This window comes from Phalangium opilio, unplaced genomic scaffold, assembly GCF_054372755.1.
Source record: "Phalangium opilio isolate 3A_F unplaced genomic scaffold, DU_Popi_V2 ptg000003l_1, whole genome shotgun sequence".
Lineage (NCBI taxonomy): Eukaryota > Metazoa > Arthropoda > Arachnida > Opiliones > Phalangiidae > Phalangium > Phalangium opilio.
The window spans coordinates 4,878,160-4,897,385 of record NW_028324145.1 but is presented as its reverse complement, the minus strand read 5'-3'; the positions used below and the strand labels follow the sequence as shown (position 1 = coordinate 4,897,385).

Here is a 19,226-nt window from a genome sequence, read left to right as displayed (position 1 = left end):
AACAATGCTACACAATAAAAAAAAAATTATTTTAATAGTTTATAATATACTTCACAATTCCTCAATATAACATTCATTTCTTTTGGTTTTTCTGTACATAACATTTCTCTACAAATATTATTGGGGTTTTTTTTTTTTTCTTCTCAATTTTGTACAAATTATTAAAAAGTGGGGGCCAAAAACTACAATTGATGAAAATAAATACACATGTACATACCTAGAAAAACTATGCCTGAGCGTGAATCTGGATTTGGCTTTAGATTTTCTGGTATTTTTATTTCTTTTTTTTTTTTACTTAATTTAACGAACGTTAATGGGAGAAAATGAATTTAACGTAATTAACTAATTGCTACGCTATCTTCTCTCCAATTTGGAAAAAAGGCTCTAGTTCGCCTCGAGAATTTTTTCTATCAATCTTTTAACAGTTTTTAACAAGCAACAAAAATCACAGGCCTTTAAAAAGGGGGGGTAATAAATGATAATAAAATAATTTATACAGCTTTTTTTTTTTTTCTTTCCTAAGTTTTAAATTTTTATAATACATTTTTTTTTACTGAAAAATGTTTACATCATCGTGCTCATTTTTGTTTGTCATTCTCACCTTTTACAGTTCAGTTCCGTTCCGTCTTAACACCCCCCCCCCCCCGGATAATTACGAATAAAAATTAAATTTTAATTTGCAAGTCAGGTGTTCATTTCTAATTGAAATAATAATTGATAAGTCGTTAACATTATACACAATACTGAGAGCCAGTTGACGCCAAGGCTTAGAATAGAGTGTACTGAGAGCCAGTTGACGCCAAGGCTTAGAATAGAGTGTACTGAGAGCCAGTTGACGCCAAGGCTTAGAATAGAGTGTAGTGAGAGCCAGTTGACGCCAAGGCTTAGAATAGAGTGTAGTGAGAGCCAGTTGACGCCAAGGCTTAGAATAGTGTACTGAGAGCCAGTTGACGCCAAGGCTTAGAATAGAGTGACGCGCGAGATGGACTAACACAATACTGAGAGCCAAGGCTTAGAATAGAGCCAAGGCTTAGATGGACTAGCAATGTGCCAATTGATGGGCTGTCAATTCTCGTTTTTAACTCAAAGTATCGCGCAAAATATCTTTTGAATAGATTAAAGAATAAACTGACTTCCAAATTAAATTTAAAATAAATTTTTAAATCATAGTTTTCCTTAAGAAATTATAAACCAACGTAAAAGCTCAAGTGTATTCTATTATAAGAAAATATTTAACGTTTTTTTTTTTTTTTTATAAACTTAAAATCCAAATTTTCTATCTTGATTTGTACAATTAAAGAGATCTTTTCTTTCTGATAAAATTCTACGAAAACGAAACCCAAGAATATTATAATAAAGTTTCATATTCTGGACTTTTTTTTTTTGTTTTTCATTAATTTAATTTTAATAAAAAATTTATTTCTAATTAGAAATATCTTGTCTAAATTATTTGCAAAAAATGGCTCAATTTAATTTGATTTATAATTTCGTTGTTGGCTTTTTTTTTTATCTTTCCTCATGCAAAACAAAAACAAAAAAACTTAAAAAAAAAAAATCCAATTACCGTTACCGCAATTTTATCATATACGCGCGGAATTCTCAATTCTAGTAAAAAATAAAAACCAACGATCATTTTTGGATTCTTTTTGTTGTATAATATAATATAGAATTTGCTTTTTTTCCTTCTTTATTCTTATCGTTTATCTCTAGCGAAAAATGTGTGAATTTGTTTTTTTTTTTTTATAATATTCGCTACCTAGCGGCTGTATGATTGTTCATTAATAAGGTTTGTCTGTAAGTTTTGGGTGGCAACTGAGGGGTTCTCGAATGAATGGGCAGACTAGTGGTAGCCGAAGAGGCGGCGGCAATGGCAGCTGGCGTACTTACGCTTGCGCCTGAACTGGTAGTAGCTTGAAGTTGTTGGGGAGCTAAAGGCGCGGGTAAAGATTGGGAAGGTCCAGCAGCCCCGAAAGGGGAGGAGGAGTTTACGACAATGGTTGAACAAGCTCCCGAAGTTAAAACGGATGACGAAGAAGAAGAAGAGTTCGGAATGTGACCATTAACCGAAGTTTGCGAATGTCTACGCGGAGGTGGAGGCGGCTGTAGCGCCATTTCCAAAGCGGAATTGCGTCGGGGTAACTCGCGAGGTAAAGTCACGTCACCCGGAAATCCGGGTCTATAAGGAGGAATATGCGATGACGAATGCATCCTGGGTAAAGTTCCCCCAGTCGCGTCTCGACGTGGCGGAAGAGGTGGCGGGCTCAATTCTCGAGGCGGTAATAAAGGTGCGTCCGGAGCCTGTTTCACTTTGGGCGAAGTTTCTCCTAATGACTGTTCCCTTTTCCTTCTCGGTGGAAGCGGAGGAGGAGGATGCGTGGCTGGTGGTAAAGAATTGGAATTGGGCGGTGGCTGATTCTTTATAAATAAATTGGCAAAACTTATAGTTGAAGGAGATGGCGACGAAGGAACTGGACCAATAGAATCGGGGATGGAAAATGGAGAAGCAGCGGCTGCCGCACCCATTCCTTTAGGGAAGAAAAAAGTTCAGAAACTCGTTACTCGATCACTAGGATGGTTTTATTTTTAGGTTTTCAGTGACATACCAGCTCCAATAATGACTGGCGCAAAAACACTGTGATCACTGTTAAGGGTATTGGCAGAGTGGGGAGGAGTTAAGGGGGTAGACGGCGTAGGAGGAGTCAGAACCCGAGGAGAGTCTTCCTCCTCGTGATTCAAATGTTGACTGCTTTGGCTAAAAATCTTCAAATCACTAGGAAGGGAAATTGGAGGATGACCTCGACCGGATAAACGGGGTTTAATACCCGGCGATTTTAAAGGCAATTCTGGCCATCTTCGAGGCTTAAAAGAAAAATAAAAATACGCAAAATATATTACAATACATAGTTTTGTTTTCATTAAAAGAAACTGTGCCGAAAGTTTATTAGAGCATGGATTAACTAACTCTAGGGATTGTTCGTTCCCCCTAAAAGATTAAGTATGCATGTTCCAAACACCCCATAGCCGCAGCTACTATCCCTAACAGGAAGTTGTAAGAAAATTGGACCAAATGTCACGTGTCATATGACGTCAAAAATTGAAATGCCGGCTAAAATTGGGCGCCGCCATCTTTAAAATCCGCAAAAAACGATTTATTTTGCCTAGAGATGGCGCTATATCTACATCCGTTTTGGTCCAATAAATTGGGGGAATGAAGAGGGGGAATCAAGGAATAATTCGGAACATGTAGTTGGCGACAGTATTACATGGGAAACACGGTTAGGGAACAATCCCTAGCGTTAGTTAATCCATGATTAGAGGGACCTAGTTTTGGGAGAACCGTAACGAGAAGTTAAAAAAGTACTTACATATTTCGGGGGTTGTTTACAGCCCCTGGGCTCAATTTCTAAAGATTTACTGTATAAATAGTCATGGAATTCTTTCTCAGTTCTATTTTCCAATGGATTTAGTGTTTCCAGAAAATGCTAATGATAAATTGATAATAATGAAAAATGTTGCAGATACGAAGTGAAAATAAGATTGTAATTTCAAGAATACGCGAAGACAGTCTATTATCAGAAGGGAATTCCCTTCTGCTATTATTAATCATCTCTATTCTTTCTAGTTAAAAGTACTTACCCTTATTTCCGACTGCACCATTAGACAATAGGGTTGATTTTGGTATTGTTGAATTTCTCCGGTTATTTCGGCAACTTTCCGCCTCTTGCTGAAATTGATCAGTCCGACCGAATTGGAGATAAAATCTGGATTTCCTTCTTCAATGTGAAGAATGTTTGTTAAGTACATGCCGAAGAAAGGAACGCAAGGAGGATTGATCGAACGAAGTTTCTCCTGATACTTCTTAAAGTGATCGGAATTTAATTCTTGAGCTTCTTCCCACGCTTTCTTTAAACTGTACTTAAGAGCCTTTGTTTGAAAAACCACCAAAAAAAACTTAATGACGTGTTTTTAAATGAAAAATATTTCGGCAACGCGACTTACACTATGCGTATGTTCCAGCCTGTGAACACTGGCAGAACTCATGGCTCCAACAACTTCGAGAACTCCAGTAAAGTTATTCAAATCTTGAAGTACAATCATAATCTCCAAAACCCTGGATACAACGGCGATTCTCTCTTCAAAATTTTCAGTTTCAACAATGCTTCTCATTAACCAGAAACTAAACTGTTAATTAATTAAAAAAGCGGAAAACAATTAAACAATCAATACGCTAAACACCAGTGGTGTGCGAGTCCCGTTTCTTCAGTTTCGAGCCGAGTCCGAGTATCGAAACTAATTTCTTATCGAGCATCGAGCCGAATCTCAAAAATACTTTCGAGTATCGAGTATTTAGATAGGTCAAATTTTGGTTCTTTCGAGTAATTATCGAGTCTCAAATATTGACTTGTCGAGTAGCAATTTTGTAAATTTCTTGAAAATAACGAAGATTTTCAATTATCTAATATCGAACTAGTACAAAAAGATTGTTAGTGATCAATTAAACATTGAACAATTGATTTTCAAAATAAATGATCACGAACTCATCGTCTGCTATAGTTGTAAGCCTCGGATTCGAGTATTTGTCGAGTATTTAAGATGTTAAAAAGCTACTCTAATCTGTCTCGAGTATCTCAATGTGTTGTTATCGAGTATCGAGTCGAGTACTCGGCTCGATACTCGAACCGAGTACTCGCACACCCCTGCTAAACATTTGATATCTAGGCCTGTAACCAAAAGGTTAGGACACGCACACCTCTATCAATAACGAATCATAACTTACGCTAGAAGAATGATGAATCATTTTAAGCAGGTTGGAAGAAGTCTTTTGTTTGTCCTTCTTCGTCCAAACACTGCCAACAAGCTCGGATGGCTTAACAGCGCGATAAAGATCAAACTCTAATAATGTTAGCTGGCGCGCTATCTCAATTGGGTGCAACTAAAAAATGGTTCATTGGATTAGCGAAACAATTTACAACTCGAGTGAGTTTAAATTTCAATACTTACAGTCATAAGCTCAAATTTTTCAGGCGTATTACAAAGGTACCATTCAATTTGTGGTGGAGCTTTCTCGTAACTAAAGGTAATTTCTCTCGTTTCTTCAGTGCTTTCACTCTTTAATTATTTGAAAACGTATTTATTTCTTAACAAAACCACAGTTACTTATTTTCCGCAATAACTATTAATTACTTACCCTTCTTTGAACGATTTTGTTAATGGAGTCCACCCATTTACGCATATTCTTTCCTCGAACTCCGGCTAGGAATATTTTTAATTTCTCAAGCAAAGCGGGGTCTCTCTCAAAATCGTAATAATGGTGATCGACCCAATGTCGCAAAACATTTAGAGCTCTGTCAATACGCAAATACGTTTTAAGTTTTCCATCATTACTGGTAGCAGAAGTGAGATGAGACCAGAAGTATTGAGGTAACCAAATTCTTAATTCACTTGGCGAAAGTGAATATTCTTGATAACACACGAACGGTTGGCCCTCTAGTGGCGGTTTCTGAATTTCCCCTTCAAAACGTGAGACGCTCGCGGTGGTAGACGGCCGAACTAGATTCAAGCACCCGCGTCCGTGTTCCGCGGCTTTAGGTTGAGGGGAAGGGGGTAAGAAATGTTTTTGGAACTCGACCAATTTGTTTCTCTCTAGTGTAAGCGCGATGGAAGCGGCGAATAAAATCCTCAAATTTGTTCACTAGTGCCGGGATCTACTATCAATGCTAGAGCCCTTCACTTCTAGTCTCATCTCACTTCTGGTTGTAGGTACTTGACGCGAAATACGCGTACCTAAATTGTACTGGTTGACTATATTCCTTTCGAAATTTCTTTAAAACTTCTCTGACAGAATTTTTAAAGTTTTCTATCTCCATTCCATCCATTGATGATTCGGGGAGAGACGGAACTGACGGTTCAGGAATCTCAAATGTAATGTTAGTTAAAGAACAAACTAACAGTTTCTTTTAAATAGTAATTCATTTAAATTAAAGTTAATTTGCAATAAAAAAGGATATCTTTCTATTAACAGATCTAGAAGTTCTTGAGGTTGACAGAAAGACCGGTAGGTTGTTAGGAAGGTTCGTAGGAACATTGGATCAGCGTACATGTGATAAGTTAACCTTTCCACTAGCTTCAATAGAGTCGCTCCTTTGATCAAGGGAACTCCGGCGTTACTTTTATTCTCTTCAAATATGATATTTGTTTCCGAATCCTCTTCGGCAAACCTTGAAAAAGGGGCAACAATCCAGACTGTCCCACCAAAAAAATTGAGTTTCTCCCCGTGTACATACCTGTACTTCGATGGGGCAGGTAACCTTAAAGGATGTTTCTTCTCTTCATCTTGAAGTATACTATCCAAACTTCGCTCCAACATACTTCTAGTGGTTAACATGATTAGATTAGCCATCCAATTGCACTTTTCTTCCGGCGTTTTGGCAAACATAATAATATGAGGTTGGTCCCGAGGAGCAATTTCAAATTGGTTTTTAAGCTCTGAATCGCAATCGCGTAAGTACATTTATAGTTTCGAAATTATTTGATCAATAACGGAGTTGAAAGCTTCAATTATTACCTTCACCATCTTCCTTGTCTATTACTTCAATTTTGCGTAACAGGTACCTCTCTTTTAACCTAAACTCTCCGGCGGGTCCCGTTACGCTAGAACGTTTACTATTTGGTTTGCAGAGGATGACGAGTCCATCAAACAGAAACACGTGTCTCTCCGTTAACCGTCTCCCACCCGAACCGACTTTACCAAGTACACCATCTAAGAATTTTTAGAAGCCTTTAGCCATATCCCAACGCAACTTAGGACCAAAAATTAATTAAGTTACCCATAACAACTTCGCTACAACATTGCCCAATATCTTTCCCTTCCCAACCATCGATACTCTTCTGTAGTTCATTCATTTTTTGTAAGGCTGCCTGTCGACTTGTTTGACCGTGGGATCTGACAAATACGTCCCCCGGCCTCCGTTTAGGTAAAACAACTTTGCGTTCGAGCTCCGCTTTTAAAGGTTGGAGTAAACCTTCAACTTGTTCTAAACTTTCTCTATCTTCTTCCGAAGGTGTTAACTTTTTCAAAACCTATTTTAAAATCGCGGTATAAACAATATTCTTCGAGATATCATCGTATATCACACGTACGTCTTACCTTAATGTATTCAAAATATTGAAAACTATGAAATATTGGACCTAACAATAGTTTGGGTAGAACGTATTTAACTGCCAAAATAAAACCCTGCCCAGCAGTCTATTAATATAAAAAATGGTTAAAATTTTATTAGTTAATATTAACATAAGGAGATCATCTCTCTAAGGGCCCAAGCGCATCTATTAGGAAAAACATCTAGTTCTGCTAGATGTGACGTAGATTTTGTATAGGGGCTCCTTCCGAATTTTTCGTGAAATTCGCGGGAGAGAAAAATAATTTTCAAAATCAGCCACGACCGATATCCTAAGCCGGTCGTGGTCTAGAGGCGAGCTCTGAGATAACGCTCCCAAGCGGTTGGGAATCAAACTAAAACAGGCGGGTAGGCGAGAGAGGAAGGACTGAGGGGGAAAAATAAGTAATAGAATTTCCAGAACCCCCCCAGCTCTCTCAGACACAAGAGGTAAATTCGCGCTTAGTAAAAATCACGAAGAGCTGTCGTGAGAAATCTTTGAAGGAGGGAAAAATGTTCAATGCCGGATTACTCTGCAGCGAATGCGCTCGGCCTCTGTTTAGGCTATACAATTATTATACCACTTGAGATGAGACGGATGGCTGACCAAATCGGACATACATACATTTCAACCGTAACATAGAATCTTGGGCCCTTAGAGAGATGATCTCCTTATGATATTAATGATTAATTTGAAAATCATTAATAAATGACTCGTAACCTGTAAAACGTGAGCAATTTCGGGGCATTGCAATAACTGCATTAATTTTTCTTTGCTGCCCTGATTTAAAATATCTTCCGCGTATTTTTCATACACGTCAAACTCGGCATTCTAAAAAACGCAAAAGTACGAATTTATATTCCGTATAACCAACCCTATATCTATCTGGAAATAAGTGTTTTTAACAAATAAACGACCTCCGCCATTTCTTCGAAACAAGCACCGATAGCGGGATTGCGGTTTTCTTCAGCCATTTCAATAGCATCCTCGAACGATCCCAACAACGTCTGAGAAAAATCGTAAATTTCCAAGATGTTGCTAAAGATAATGTCCAAATCGCGACTGCGGTGAAACGTTTTGGCCAAAGGTTCGCGAAAGACTTTGATTATCATGTTCAGGTCCCTTATGTATTGTTTCTCCTCGTGGATGATATCTTTAACAACTTCGTCGTAAGTCAACGACGTGCGACGAACGGGTTCTTCCTCCATGCTCAAGGAAACATCCTCGTCTTGATAGAACATATCCATCAAAACTTTATCGGCGCACATGGCTACTTTAATATCTTGACAGGTGATTTCAACATGACGTATATTCTTAACATAATTGCCAGCCAACTTTTTTTTTTTTACAAAAATGTGTTGATAAATTAGTACGTAACCAATTTGCCGTTTCAAAATTGTGTCACACCAAGAAGAAATTAAATTTAAAATCAGAGAGAGGGTTGAACGTTTCTGATAAAAGTCAAAGGATATAAACTCAAAATGTCTGAAAATAATATCCCGGTTTTCATAATGCTTCATAGTTCTCACTAAAAGTGGAAATTGCAATTTCCTTACAGTTGCCAGTCTCTAAGCTGTTTAACTGTTATGGTGAACGATATGTTCCAATATCTTATATGTTGAATACGAAACAGAAATCTTAGAGGCGTTTATTTAGAAATTTATAAGAAAAATACCTAACGGAAAGTAGATTGTGAAACTACAAACACAGGTTCCATACAACTTTTGGAAAACAAATTTCCCTGAGATTTCCAGGTTTTTCCCCATATACTTCCCTGAGTTTTTCACGTTTTTCGCGTATATGGAGTATCCTATGGAGCAAATGTTAACGAAGGAGGGGGGTGGCAAATAAGACTATTACATAATCAAAGGACACCCCGTATCTCTAACATAACCACAGTTTTGAGCCTCCAAAGTATAGCGCAATGTTAATCCTATGGAGGGAATGTTCACTAAAATTTTGCTTAATTATTTGGTCCTTGTATGACGAAATCAAAATTTTAAGTATCGTTGGACGGGGGGGGGCAAATGGGACTATAACATACTCAAAGGACATCCCCATATCTCTAATGTAACCAGAGTTACGAGCCTCCAAAATTTAGTGTAATGTTAATCCTATGGAGGGTATGTTTATGAACATTTTGCTTAATTACTCTGCCCCTGTTTGGCGCAAATTTCCCTGATTTCCCTGAGGTTTTTGTCAACTATTTATTTCCCTGATTTTTTCCAGGTTTTCCCTGTTTTCCAGGTTTGTATGGACCCTGCAAACACGGCTGCGCGTTTTTCACGCTATAGGATAGGCAACTCCGTATCTCCGATGGCAGCTTATTCGATATGTATAGTGGAACTGAAAGGGGAGGAGCTACCGAGACGTGACGTCAATATTGGTAGTCTAAATTGTATGGCCTGAGCTGACGACCTCCAATATGGTCGCCAAAACAGAGGTAAGAGATAGGAGGGAGGGTGTGACGTCACAAGAAAGTTCGTTGTTCCAGCTTTAGTTGTCAGCACGCGCAAACCTAGGTTTCTATCAAACGTAGCTTTGAGCGTGCTGACAACAGACTAAAGTAATACTGATTTCCATTATCTAAAACCTGGAGATTTTAAATCCTTACTTTAGTCTGTTGTCAGCACGCACAAAGCTACGTTTGATAGAAACCTAGGTTTGCGCGTGTTGACAACCAAAGCTGGAACAGAGTATATATAAAATAAGCTTCCGTCTGAGCGTTGCCTACGTTAATCAAGGCCTGTGCGCGGTAGGGGGAAACTTTCAAGAAACGAGACTTCTAATTTTCTCCCTATTTTACCGCGAGATTTCATTGATAGTGGGACCGAAACACGCGCGAAAATGAATATTTAAAATTCTAAGCGCGAGAAAAATGAACATTTAAAATTATTTAAGTCCAGCTAATAGCGCCTCAGGTGAGAGAATTTGGCAACTTAAATTGCCAAACGAAAAATAAAAATTGGCGCCGCGCACAGGCCTTGAATAACATAGGCAACGATCTGAGAGAGGGAGTTGCCTATCCTATAGCGTGAAAACAAACTTCCTCGCGCGCATTCTTTACCCATGGTAATAACTAATAATATATAGAGTGTGAATTTTGAAGAAAATAATTAAGAAGTTTTTCTACAACTGTAATTAAACTTGAAATAGACTAATGGCATTGGCATCTCATGATATTTCCCAATAAAACTTTATATAGTCAAAGGTAGAGGCTGCTATTACGGTATATCATAATGCTCACGAAGCGAAGCCACCCGCTCTCTGATATAAGACTAAATTAAATTCCTTCCTGGCAAATGATATGTATATATATGTACCTTTAATATATCCGCAGATATATATTCTAAAACAGCAACAATATATTGGGTAACTTGAACATCTATTTTATAATTTAGAACCTCCTATCGCACAAAATTTCATATAAGAGCGTGTTAATAATTTCAAATTACGTTAAGATGGTGCTGACTCTAAGTTGGTGAGATTGGACAAATGAATATTCTTACCTTTTGCAAAAGAGGGTGAATTTTTTCAACAGGAAGCACTAAGGAAGATTTTTTCTTTCCCCGCTCGATAGCGGATTGGGCATCTCCTATTGCCCATTTGTCAATAGGGTTTGGAAATGTCCGTTGAACTCTGTCTTCCACATCTTGGACGCTATGAGGTTGGGCCGCGCATAACATGGCCAGTAATCGAAAAATAAGTGATTCCACGTATTTTAAAGCATCTTCTTTGGCCGTTAACGAAGGGTGAACTTGGTACTGAACCTAACGTTCCCAAAAGATATCGTATCGTATTTAAACTTAAAACTAACTAACATCAAAACAAAAGTAAAATTGTATTTATACCATGTATAAACTATGCGCGCGAGGAAATGTTTTCACTCTACAGGATCGGCAACTCCCTACCTCGAACGACAGCTTATTCTGTATATACTCTGTTACAATATCGGTTGTCAGCACGCGCAAAGCTTGGTTTCTATGTAACGTAGCTTTGTACGTGCTGTCAAGAGACAATAAACTTCAGGATCTTCAGAATTTAAAATATCCGCGAGTTTTTTAGCTCGAGTGCACGGACCTCTAGGCCTTAGTTTCAAATACGTGTAGTAGGTTGAAGGCATTTTCACACGTATTTGAAACTAAGGCCTAGAGGTCTGTGCACTCGAGCTAAAAAACTCGCGGATATTTTAAATCCTGAAGATCCTGAAGTTTTTTGTCTCTTGACAGCACGTACAAAGCAACGTTCCATAGAGAAATATATTTGCGCGTGCTGACAACCGATGTCGTAACAGAGTATATACAGAATAAGCTGTCGTTCGAGATAGGGAGTTGCCTATCCTATAGCGTGAAAACAAATTTCCTCACGCGCATTCTTTATCCATGTTTATACCTTCTGTAATGCATTGACTAGAAGCCCTCTCCATTTCAGTGAATTCTCTTCATTTTCAAAATCATACGCCTGCTGCTCCAACTCCCGAGTTGTTGAAGAAGTGAACATATCCAGAGAATTCTTTGCTCTACAAAGCATTATTAAATATTAAATTTTAAGCTGAAGATATTCAACCCTTCAAATACAGAACATTCCCAACAAATAGTAAATTTTTAAGCTTCATAAGAAAAACTGACTGGGGGTCTAACCACAAAAATCAACTCATCAACAATCTTCTACCAAAAAAAGCCCTGGGAGGTGGATTTTGTAACAGGCCTGCAACATAACATTCATTCATTCTGATCTACCTATTTCGTAATTTTTTAAGTTTCAAAGTCCAAGCTACAGTACGAAATTTACAAGCGCCTATTCACCTAACCTCCCGGGCAGTGTTGTTCCTTAGATTTTTGAGAACGTACTTTTCCCAATAGTAAAACGTACTACCCCAATGGGAGGATTTTGAAAACGTACTTTTCTCCCTTTGGGGGTATTAAAATTTCCTTCCCCCTTCACGAAAAGCTTTTGGCGCCATCTTGCGGTGTAATTTTCGTCCCATAGACGCTAATGTTAAAAAATGGAATTTGAAAATGTACTTTCAAACATCAAAATGTACTTTTCGTACTGAAGACTTTAAAATGTACTAAAAAAGTACAATTGTACTACCAAGAACAACACTGCTCCCGGGAGATCTTTGGAGCCCTCCCCAAAAAAAATGAATTAAATCAAGGTCCAGCTGCCAGAGACCGCCGTCTAGATCCCTGGGCCTAAGTTTAGGCCTAAACTTCGGTATCAAATCCTATAGCGATAAATTCCCTAATACGCTAAAAATTATATAGGTAACTAAAATTACTTATAATTAAACCTATTATAGAAAAAATAATGCGCTGGAATTAATAATAATAAAAAACAAGAATAAATCACCTATCAAATCAAATATCGATGATGATGATGATTAGGTATCCAGGGTTAATTATTTTCGGAATCATTTGTATCCAACTAAAGTTTCGATTGTAAATAAAAGCCTAAAACACACGGGGAGGCTAATTCGCGCGTTAATTAATTCACATTTTTTACAAGTTTCCGTAAATATTACATTAAAATTTTAACATCAAAACGGTTTTTACGACTCCGCACTTATAATGAAAACAACAACTCGCGTCGCGACTAGCCAAGGAAGCCAGATTCTGGCTGCCAGAAATCTTATTTCGTTGAACCAAAGAGGATATAAAGAAAGGTAGTAGAAGACTAAACTGGAGTGTTGTCGCTTTGAAAGGTTTCTTTTCCTCTAACCTTCCGGTGTGCTCGCGGCTCGCGCATCTTTCTCCGCACTCTTATTGATTGAAACACGGTGAACTGAATATTATGACTGATGAGGAAAACATAACAAATAAATAAAAAAGAAAACGAAGATCACCTAAAATGCCTGCCTAACCCGCTAGCTTCAACTCCCCTTCTTTTCACCCTCTTTGGTTGAACTAGCGTTGCCAGATCCTACAAATTGAACGATTCGATTCATTCAATACGATCGAGCATATATCGCACGCATGGAAAGTATTTTTCGCTAAGTGCCGGTCGCGCCGCTCGTGAGAGGTGTTAAGTTGTCATTTTCTAAATAAATAAAATAAATCTTGACAGTTTGCATTCTCAGAAAGCCACTGGGTCTGCGCTCACGACGCAAGCTGCTCAAGCAAATTGTGTCGTTGAGCGCATAATCGAGTGGCTATGGCCATAGTCCATGCATAAGTTTATAAGATATGTTCCATAAGTATGTCACTACCTCTACTTCGTAATGCTAGAGGTTTAATGAGAGCTAGTTCAAGAACGACGCGAGAATTGACTACACTCGGTTTTGCAGTCCATCCTCCTAAACTAAGCCTTTGATAGCGCCTCACCAGGCGTCGCTTTACGAGAATCTATGACGTTTGGCCTACGTCACTTCATGACAAGCTCTCATTAACGAGTGACACACTTGCTATAGAGAGCTTTCAGATGGGATAGTTGTACGTCACACGTTCACACCCTCCCAAGTCTTACCGCTGTTCTGGTAGCCATAGTGGGTGGTCTCAGCTTCATTCCTGTTTTAAGCGAGTCTCAGAAGCCTTTGTGTGACGTCACCCATTCTATTTGCACATAGAACCAAAGCGGTTCCAAACATGACCCGACACTGCCAAAGGTAAGCCCGTGACATTTTACCTAGACACTGACGTCACAAATGAGATAACATTTGTGAAGATGCATGATCAACTATGGTTCGTGATTCCACATGAGAAAATCGAAAGGCGGGATGATTATCGCAAGTCTGGCAATTTTACCGCCACCCTTTGCCGCCACAAACTGATTACTACGCATGTGCTATGACATGTGTTAGAGAAATTACAAAATTTTAAAGGGAAAGTTAACGTAACAAACATAACATTATACCTTATAAAACCAGCGACCTTTTTCTAAATATAAAAAATAAACAAATGAAATGATCTCTTATTACAAAATAATTAGCATTTAATATGTCTTAAAAACGAGGACTACTGGACGACCGCCATTGGATTAGTGGTGTTTAGAAAAAGGCCGTACGTTCTTTTAAGGTATGTTACCTAAGCTTTGCCTTTAAAATTTATAACTTCTCATCTTTGCCTCTGTTTGCATACGAGGACCATTTCAACGACGAGCTTACTACCTATTTATTTATTTATTTATTTAGTTCAGTACAGGTAAGCCATTAGAGCTTGGTTAGTACAACCGAGAGAGATTAACGATTTAGTTATACAGAGATTAACGATTTAGTTATACAGAGATTATTTAGTTATACAGAGATTATTTAGTTATACAGAGATTAACGATTTAGTTATACATTAGTAAAAAAAAGAAGAAAAAAAAAAACAAAAAGAGATAAGTAACAAAGTAAAAAAAAAAAAAAAAATAAGTGACAAAGTAGAAAAAAGATAAGTAACAAAGTAAAAAACGGTATGACTACAGGTCAATTTGGGGTATTATTGAAGTGAGCCGATAACTTAGCGCGAAATTTTGATTTATCTGAGATGGTAATAATAGATTCAGGGAGTGCGTTCCAATCTGAGATGACAGTGTGGGTGAAATGATGTTGGCGGATAGACGTCAGGGCGCGTGGTTTTGCAAGTTTAAGGGAGTGTCCACGGGTAGAGGGATACGGTGCAGGGTGGAAAAAAGTTTCAACGTTAAGTGCCAATTTGTTATTAAAGAAGTCATGAAGTAAACATAGCGTTGTTAGCACGTATCAGCGTTGTTAGCACGAAAAACTTGCCAAAGCTACATTCGTTATGGCCTAAGTATTTCTTTAAAGTTGATCGCCGTAAACATAAATAGCTCTGCCAACTTAACATGACGTTTGTATCGAACGTAACAAAAAAGCACGTGACATTTTTTTGGCCTATTTTTCCAAAATGGCTGCCACTATTTGATCTTTTGGCTAGCGACCTGTCAAATCGCTAATTATCGCCTTAAAATTAGCGTCACAATGAAGGAATCTTTCAGTTACGCGGAATTGCAACGTTTAGTGGAACCTGATGAAAGATCTGATCATTTAGCAGTTACGAGTATTTATTTAAAAGAGTTGCACGAAGTTGCGAGACAAAATTTAGTGGCAGCGACTCAAGAAAGCATCGCTTTGCAACTGTCATACCAAGAAATTCAAGAAAATGACCTAAATAACCAGAGAAATGGTAGGCAGAAAAAGAATCACTAGTAAATGACGTATATTTTTCACATGGTTTAATTTCCTAGAAATAAAACCAACAAAATCGGCAGATTTAAAACAAAAATCAAAGGACTTCCATGCAGCTCAAAATATACCATTAGAAGAACCTCAAAAACAACGGAGAAAAAAGAAAACTTATACTTGCACTTACAATGGATGTGATAGAAAATTTAAATGGCTAGCTCATTATCGCTACCACCATAAAACACATATGTATGCCCATACGCTTCACAAGTTCACAGAAACATTACACGCACAATTGATCTTGGACTTATTTTCTACAAATTAGGGGAACGAAAACATACAGATGTCACTTTGACAATTGCAGTCGAAGTTTTTACACACCTCAGTCATTGGCAGTACATCGTCGCACTCATACCGGAGAGAAACCATTTGTTTGCCCCGAAATCGGTTGCATTAGTAGTTTCAACACAAATGGAAACTTGAAAAACCATTTACGAACACACACAGGTTCTTAACATAATATTAAAGAGTACTGTCAGTTGTGACGTCAGATCCAAGGTTAAACGTCACGAGTCTGCCTTTAGCAATGGGCGGCCACGACAGTTACCGTTTTTTCTTTATGGGAAAACAGCATGGGTGACGTCACACCGGCGCTTCTGACAGCACTCTATTATTGAACTAAAATTATATTAAAACCCAAATTGGTTTTAGGCCAGAAACCATATCTGTGTAAAAAAGATGGTTGCCAAAGAAGATTTGCGGAGTTATCTAGTCTTAAAAAGCATTTGTTGGTGCATTCTGGTTAGACGTCTATTTCACACCGCAGGAATTGCATGCCAACAAATGTTTATGACGCATTTGTAATTATAGGCTTGAAACCTTATTCATGCGCTCTATGTTCAAAACGTTTCTCTCAAATTGGAAGCAGAAATGTTCATATTCAACGCTTCCATTCGGGTGAAATGTTACCTCCACCACCACCACCACTGTCGTCAGAAGAACCATCCGACAATCATTTGGATGAACCAAATACTGATTTAACAGAGTTGACTACAGCCAACATGTTCATGATGAGTGATCAACATTCCCAAGACATGTTTCCAGTTCAAGATGGATTGAGAATGAGAAACAACTGCGTAATTCTTTCTCAACCCATCACAAATATGGATCAGGAGATGACCGAACATCCTTGTAGGTCCTAAAGACTGAATTCATTCCACTCTCGGGGCGTTGTTTAATCGAAAAGCTTTAAATTTCTTTTCAGATAATTACCATTCTGATAGCTTAATGTCAAATGACACTGTAGAAACAACCGATACTAAAGTCTTAGTTTTGGGTCAACCTGGAAAGACTGTTTTGATCTCGAGCAATTACATGCAAGATTATTCCGATACTGAGATTGGTAGTGATGTAGCTATCCCATCAAAGTTATTATTTAATAAAAATTAATGTTGGTCTACTAGGGGGTTGAAACTGACCTAATTTTCCCTGAAAAGCCAATAAAAACCTTGTGAAAACCTACTTATATTAAGGGTGTAAATATTTGTCACATTTATTTCTTTGTATAAAATACTCATGAATAAATAGAGATCTTTTTTAGTGGTAAAACTTAAAAGTGCGTGTGTGTGTGTGTGTGTGTATTATGACTCTGTTTTCAACTCCGTTCCTTGACTCAAGGTTTCATCGCGACTTTCGTCATGGTCCCTTGGACTTGTATTCTGTCCCGCAGATACTGAGTTTGTTTGTGAACTGCGACGGCTGTGTTGACTAGAATTGAATGTGGTAACCCCTCCTCCTTGGTTCAATTTCTTTTGAGCGCTTTTTCTCAAGGAGTCCATCATTTGTCGTTCGATTAATAAAGGTCGCTGGCTAACTCTTTGCTTCATTTCTTCAATTTCACGGGTGTACTCCTCCATTCTTCTCAGATCATTTTTTCTGAAATACACTCGAAAGATTAGCTCGCGTTATGTTGGAAATGGTGATGATGTGAGCGGGAACTCACCGGCTCTCTCTTAATTTGGCTTTAATGTCAACTTTATTCATCAAATGTTCGTTTAACTGAACTTTAAGCGCAATTTTCTTCTGCATCGTTGATTGCGGTGGTTTAGATTCTTTGACTTGTGGTTTTGTTCTTGTATTTTTTTGGCATAGTCGGTCGTAATCCATAATTGAACGTTTTTTGGATTGAATGTTGGCAATTTTTTCTCCAACGACTTCCACAGGTCTATCGTCGTCTTTTAGCCTATTAAATTCGGATTCGGAATGTTTTTGAAAGCGATTACCACACGTGGAACTTGACCTTGGTCTGAGAATCACAAAGTATCGTTTATCGGAATGAAGGTCTTTCTCTTTGTCAGTTCGTTTTTCTTGTCCCAAAGAAATCATAGAATTCCATTTCTTAGTGATTCTATCACCACTGAAAGGCAGTGAGCTTTGTTTTAGCAGCTCTTCGGCTCTGGCTTTGATTCGTATTTGACGTAACTGCTTCTCTACTTCAAGCGCATGACGATTCTTAGGGTCAAATAAGTGTTTCGGAAAGGGGTTGGCTTTAATGTGTCTAGCAGTTTGATTTTCAGTGGATATTGAATCTTTATTTCTATTTGTATCTTGATCAGTGTTTGATGCGCGACGAAGTTGCTGAAGATCGCTTAATGAATGTGAATGTCTTCTATGACTAGCTTTCACTTCGGAGGTTGAAGTAGAAAGTTCGAATGGTTTCACTGTCGCTAACAACTTTTTTTTCCGTTCTTCTATCCTCTCTTTTCGTTCATTTTCATTTTGATTCTTCATGCATTCGTAAAGAGGCAAGTAAACGTATGCTGGGACGGGTTTGGCGTGTTTTGGATGTGCAAAGTTCCCATTTTCGTCATGGACCGATTTAAAAATATTAGATCTATTATTTTTGTAACACGTAAGATCGAATGGTTCAGGTACAGTGACTTTCTTCAAACACAACTCCTTTCTCTTCTCTTTTGGAATGATATCAAAGCAACGTTCGTAAAGAGTATCAATATCAATCTTGGAATTTTTACTATCACTATCATTACTCGACTTGAAAGCGTACTCATTATCGAATGTATCTTGTTTCGTTATGGTTCTCTTTTCATTGACAGGTTTGGTAACACCTTCTAACACTTGTTTGTAGTTATTTTTAAATCGTGTAAGTGCATCATTTTCAGCGTGGTTGTAAACTTGCAACTTCTCATTGTATGCCTCTCCCAAAAATCCAAGAAGGGTATTGAAGTTTAATCCATCGCTGTCTCGCATATTTTGATTATGTTGACTTGGATGCATATTCTCTGTTCGGCTATCACAGATACTGTGGTGACTAGATATATCACTGAGCAACGTTTAGTCAACCACGTGGTTCTGTTCTAGAAAAAAAGTTTAAAATTAAATGAAATTTGAATACACCTTACACAAAGAATGAACTTAATGAAGCCTAACACTCAGAGCTAATTTTTCCGATTCATTCAGAACTATTCCAGTTGTAAAGACAACGGCACTTACCATTCCATTCGGTATGAGTGGCTCATAGCGTTCTAATGTCTATGGAGATTAGAGCGGCCATGTTTGATATGTTTATTATTATTCATGGGAACGGGGTGGGGTGTCAGGTTGACTTTGACGTCTTCTAGTCCACCAATGACCATTTAGTGACCAGAGGTCCAATGGGGGAGAACATGTGATAATTGAACCCCCGCGTTCAACCAAAGAAGTGTGGAAACCTCCCTGACTGCATAGAGACTATAAACCCCAAGGAGTGGAAGGAATGCCTCAACTTGTTGCCCCTTTTCTCCTGGTACAGGGCGACTTCCGCTAAGCAAAATTAAACGGGCCGGAACCTCTCATGTACCAATTTAGGAGCAACATCATTATTTGCGCTTGTAGAGCGGGGGACCTGCCACTACTTGGAGTTTATAGTCTCTATGCTGACTGTACT

General features: G+C 38.1%; 3 protein-coding genes across 4 annotated transcripts; 1 reads left to right on the top strand and 2 right to left on the bottom strand.

The window, feature by feature from the left end:
• Window positions 1-8: 8 nt before the first annotated feature.
• On the bottom strand, window positions 9-13,100 carry Sos (Son of sevenless guanine nucleotide exchange factor). Its single transcript, XM_089837172.1, has 20 exons — window positions 12,511-13,100; window positions 11,551-11,677; window positions 10,668-10,928; window positions 10,482-10,565; window positions 8,076-8,492; window positions 7,879-7,989; window positions 7,148-7,246; window positions 6,828-7,080; window positions 6,566-6,760; window positions 6,285-6,486; window positions 6,009-6,218; window positions 5,785-5,922; window positions 5,189-5,345; window positions 5,002-5,109; window positions 4,778-4,933; window positions 4,000-4,182; window positions 3,637-3,924; window positions 3,366-3,482; window positions 2,604-2,859; window positions 9-2,525 (listed from the first exon to the last, which is right to left on the bottom strand). The coding sequence occupies exons 2-20, from the start codon at window positions 11,656-11,658 to the stop codon at window positions 1,753-1,755; spliced, it is 4,116 nt and encodes a 1,371-aa protein (XP_089693298.1). The 5' UTR covers window positions 11,659-11,677; window positions 12,511-13,100; the 3' UTR covers window positions 9-1,752.
• Window positions 13,101-14,995: 1,895 nt separating this feature from the next.
• On the bottom strand, window positions 14,996-19,201 carry LOC149717243 (protein FAM161A-like). 2 transcript variants are annotated; one of them, XM_089837207.1, is made up of 3 exons: window positions 18,794-19,201; window positions 17,286-18,657; window positions 14,996-17,218 (listed from the first exon to the last, which is right to left on the bottom strand). In XM_089837207.1, exons 2-3 carry the CDS (start codon window positions 18,575-18,577, stop codon window positions 16,924-16,926), a joined length of 1,587 nt encoding a protein of 528 aa, XP_089693333.1. In that variant the 5' UTR covers window positions 18,578-18,657; window positions 18,794-19,201; the 3' UTR covers window positions 14,996-16,923. The 2 variants fall into 2 exon arrangements, with proteins under 2 accessions (XP_089693333.1, XP_089693338.1); XM_089837212.1 differs by having other exon boundaries at window positions 17,286-18,652.
• On the top strand, window positions 15,080-16,898 carry LOC149717244 (uncharacterized). Its single transcript, XM_089837232.1, has 6 exons — window positions 15,080-15,284; window positions 15,346-15,532; window positions 15,609-15,790; window positions 15,995-16,084; window positions 16,154-16,474; window positions 16,548-16,898. Exons 1-6 carry the CDS (start codon window positions 15,080-15,082, stop codon window positions 16,730-16,732), a joined length of 1,170 nt encoding a protein of 389 aa, XP_089693358.1. The 3' UTR covers window positions 16,733-16,898.
• Window positions 19,202-19,226: the final 25 nt, after the last annotated feature.

What these genes read in the sequence shown, in the direction of transcription:
- Sos (XM_089837172.1), bottom strand. Translation starts at nt 11,658, where the DNA reads ATGTTCACTTCTTCAACAACTCGGGAGTTGGAGCAGCAGGCGTATGAT. An exon ending in TTCACCCTCTTTTGCAAAAG is followed by an intron (nt 10,566 to 10,667) that starts GTAAGAATATTC and finishes TTTGTGCGATAG; the next exon opens with GAGGTTCTAAATTATAAAAT. An exon ending in AGACAAGGAAGATGGTGAAG is followed by an intron (nt 6,487 to 6,565) that starts GTAATAATTGAA and finishes ATTGCGATTCAG; the next exon opens with AGCTTAAAAACCAATTTGAA.
- LOC149717244 (XM_089837232.1), top strand. Translation starts at nt 15,080, where the DNA reads ATGAAGGAATCTTTCAGTTACGCGGAATTGCAACGTTTAGTGGAACCT. An exon ending in CCTAAATAACCAGAGAAATG is followed by an intron (nt 15,285 to 15,345) that starts GTAGGCAGAAAA and finishes TTAATTTCCTAG; the next exon opens with AAATAAAACCAACAAAATCG. An exon ending in GGAGATGACCGAACATCCTT is followed by an intron (nt 16,475 to 16,547) that starts GTAGGTCCTAAA and finishes ATTTCTTTTCAG; the next exon opens with ATAATTACCATTCTGATAGC.
- LOC149717243 (XM_089837207.1), bottom strand. Translation starts at nt 18,577, where the DNA reads ATGCATCCAAGTCAACATAATCAAAATATGCGAGACAGCGATGGATTA. An exon ending in GCCAAATTAAGAGAGAGCCG is followed by an intron (nt 17,219 to 17,285) that starts GTGAGTTCCCGC and finishes AGTGTATTTCAG; the next exon opens with AAAAAATGATCTGAGAAGAA.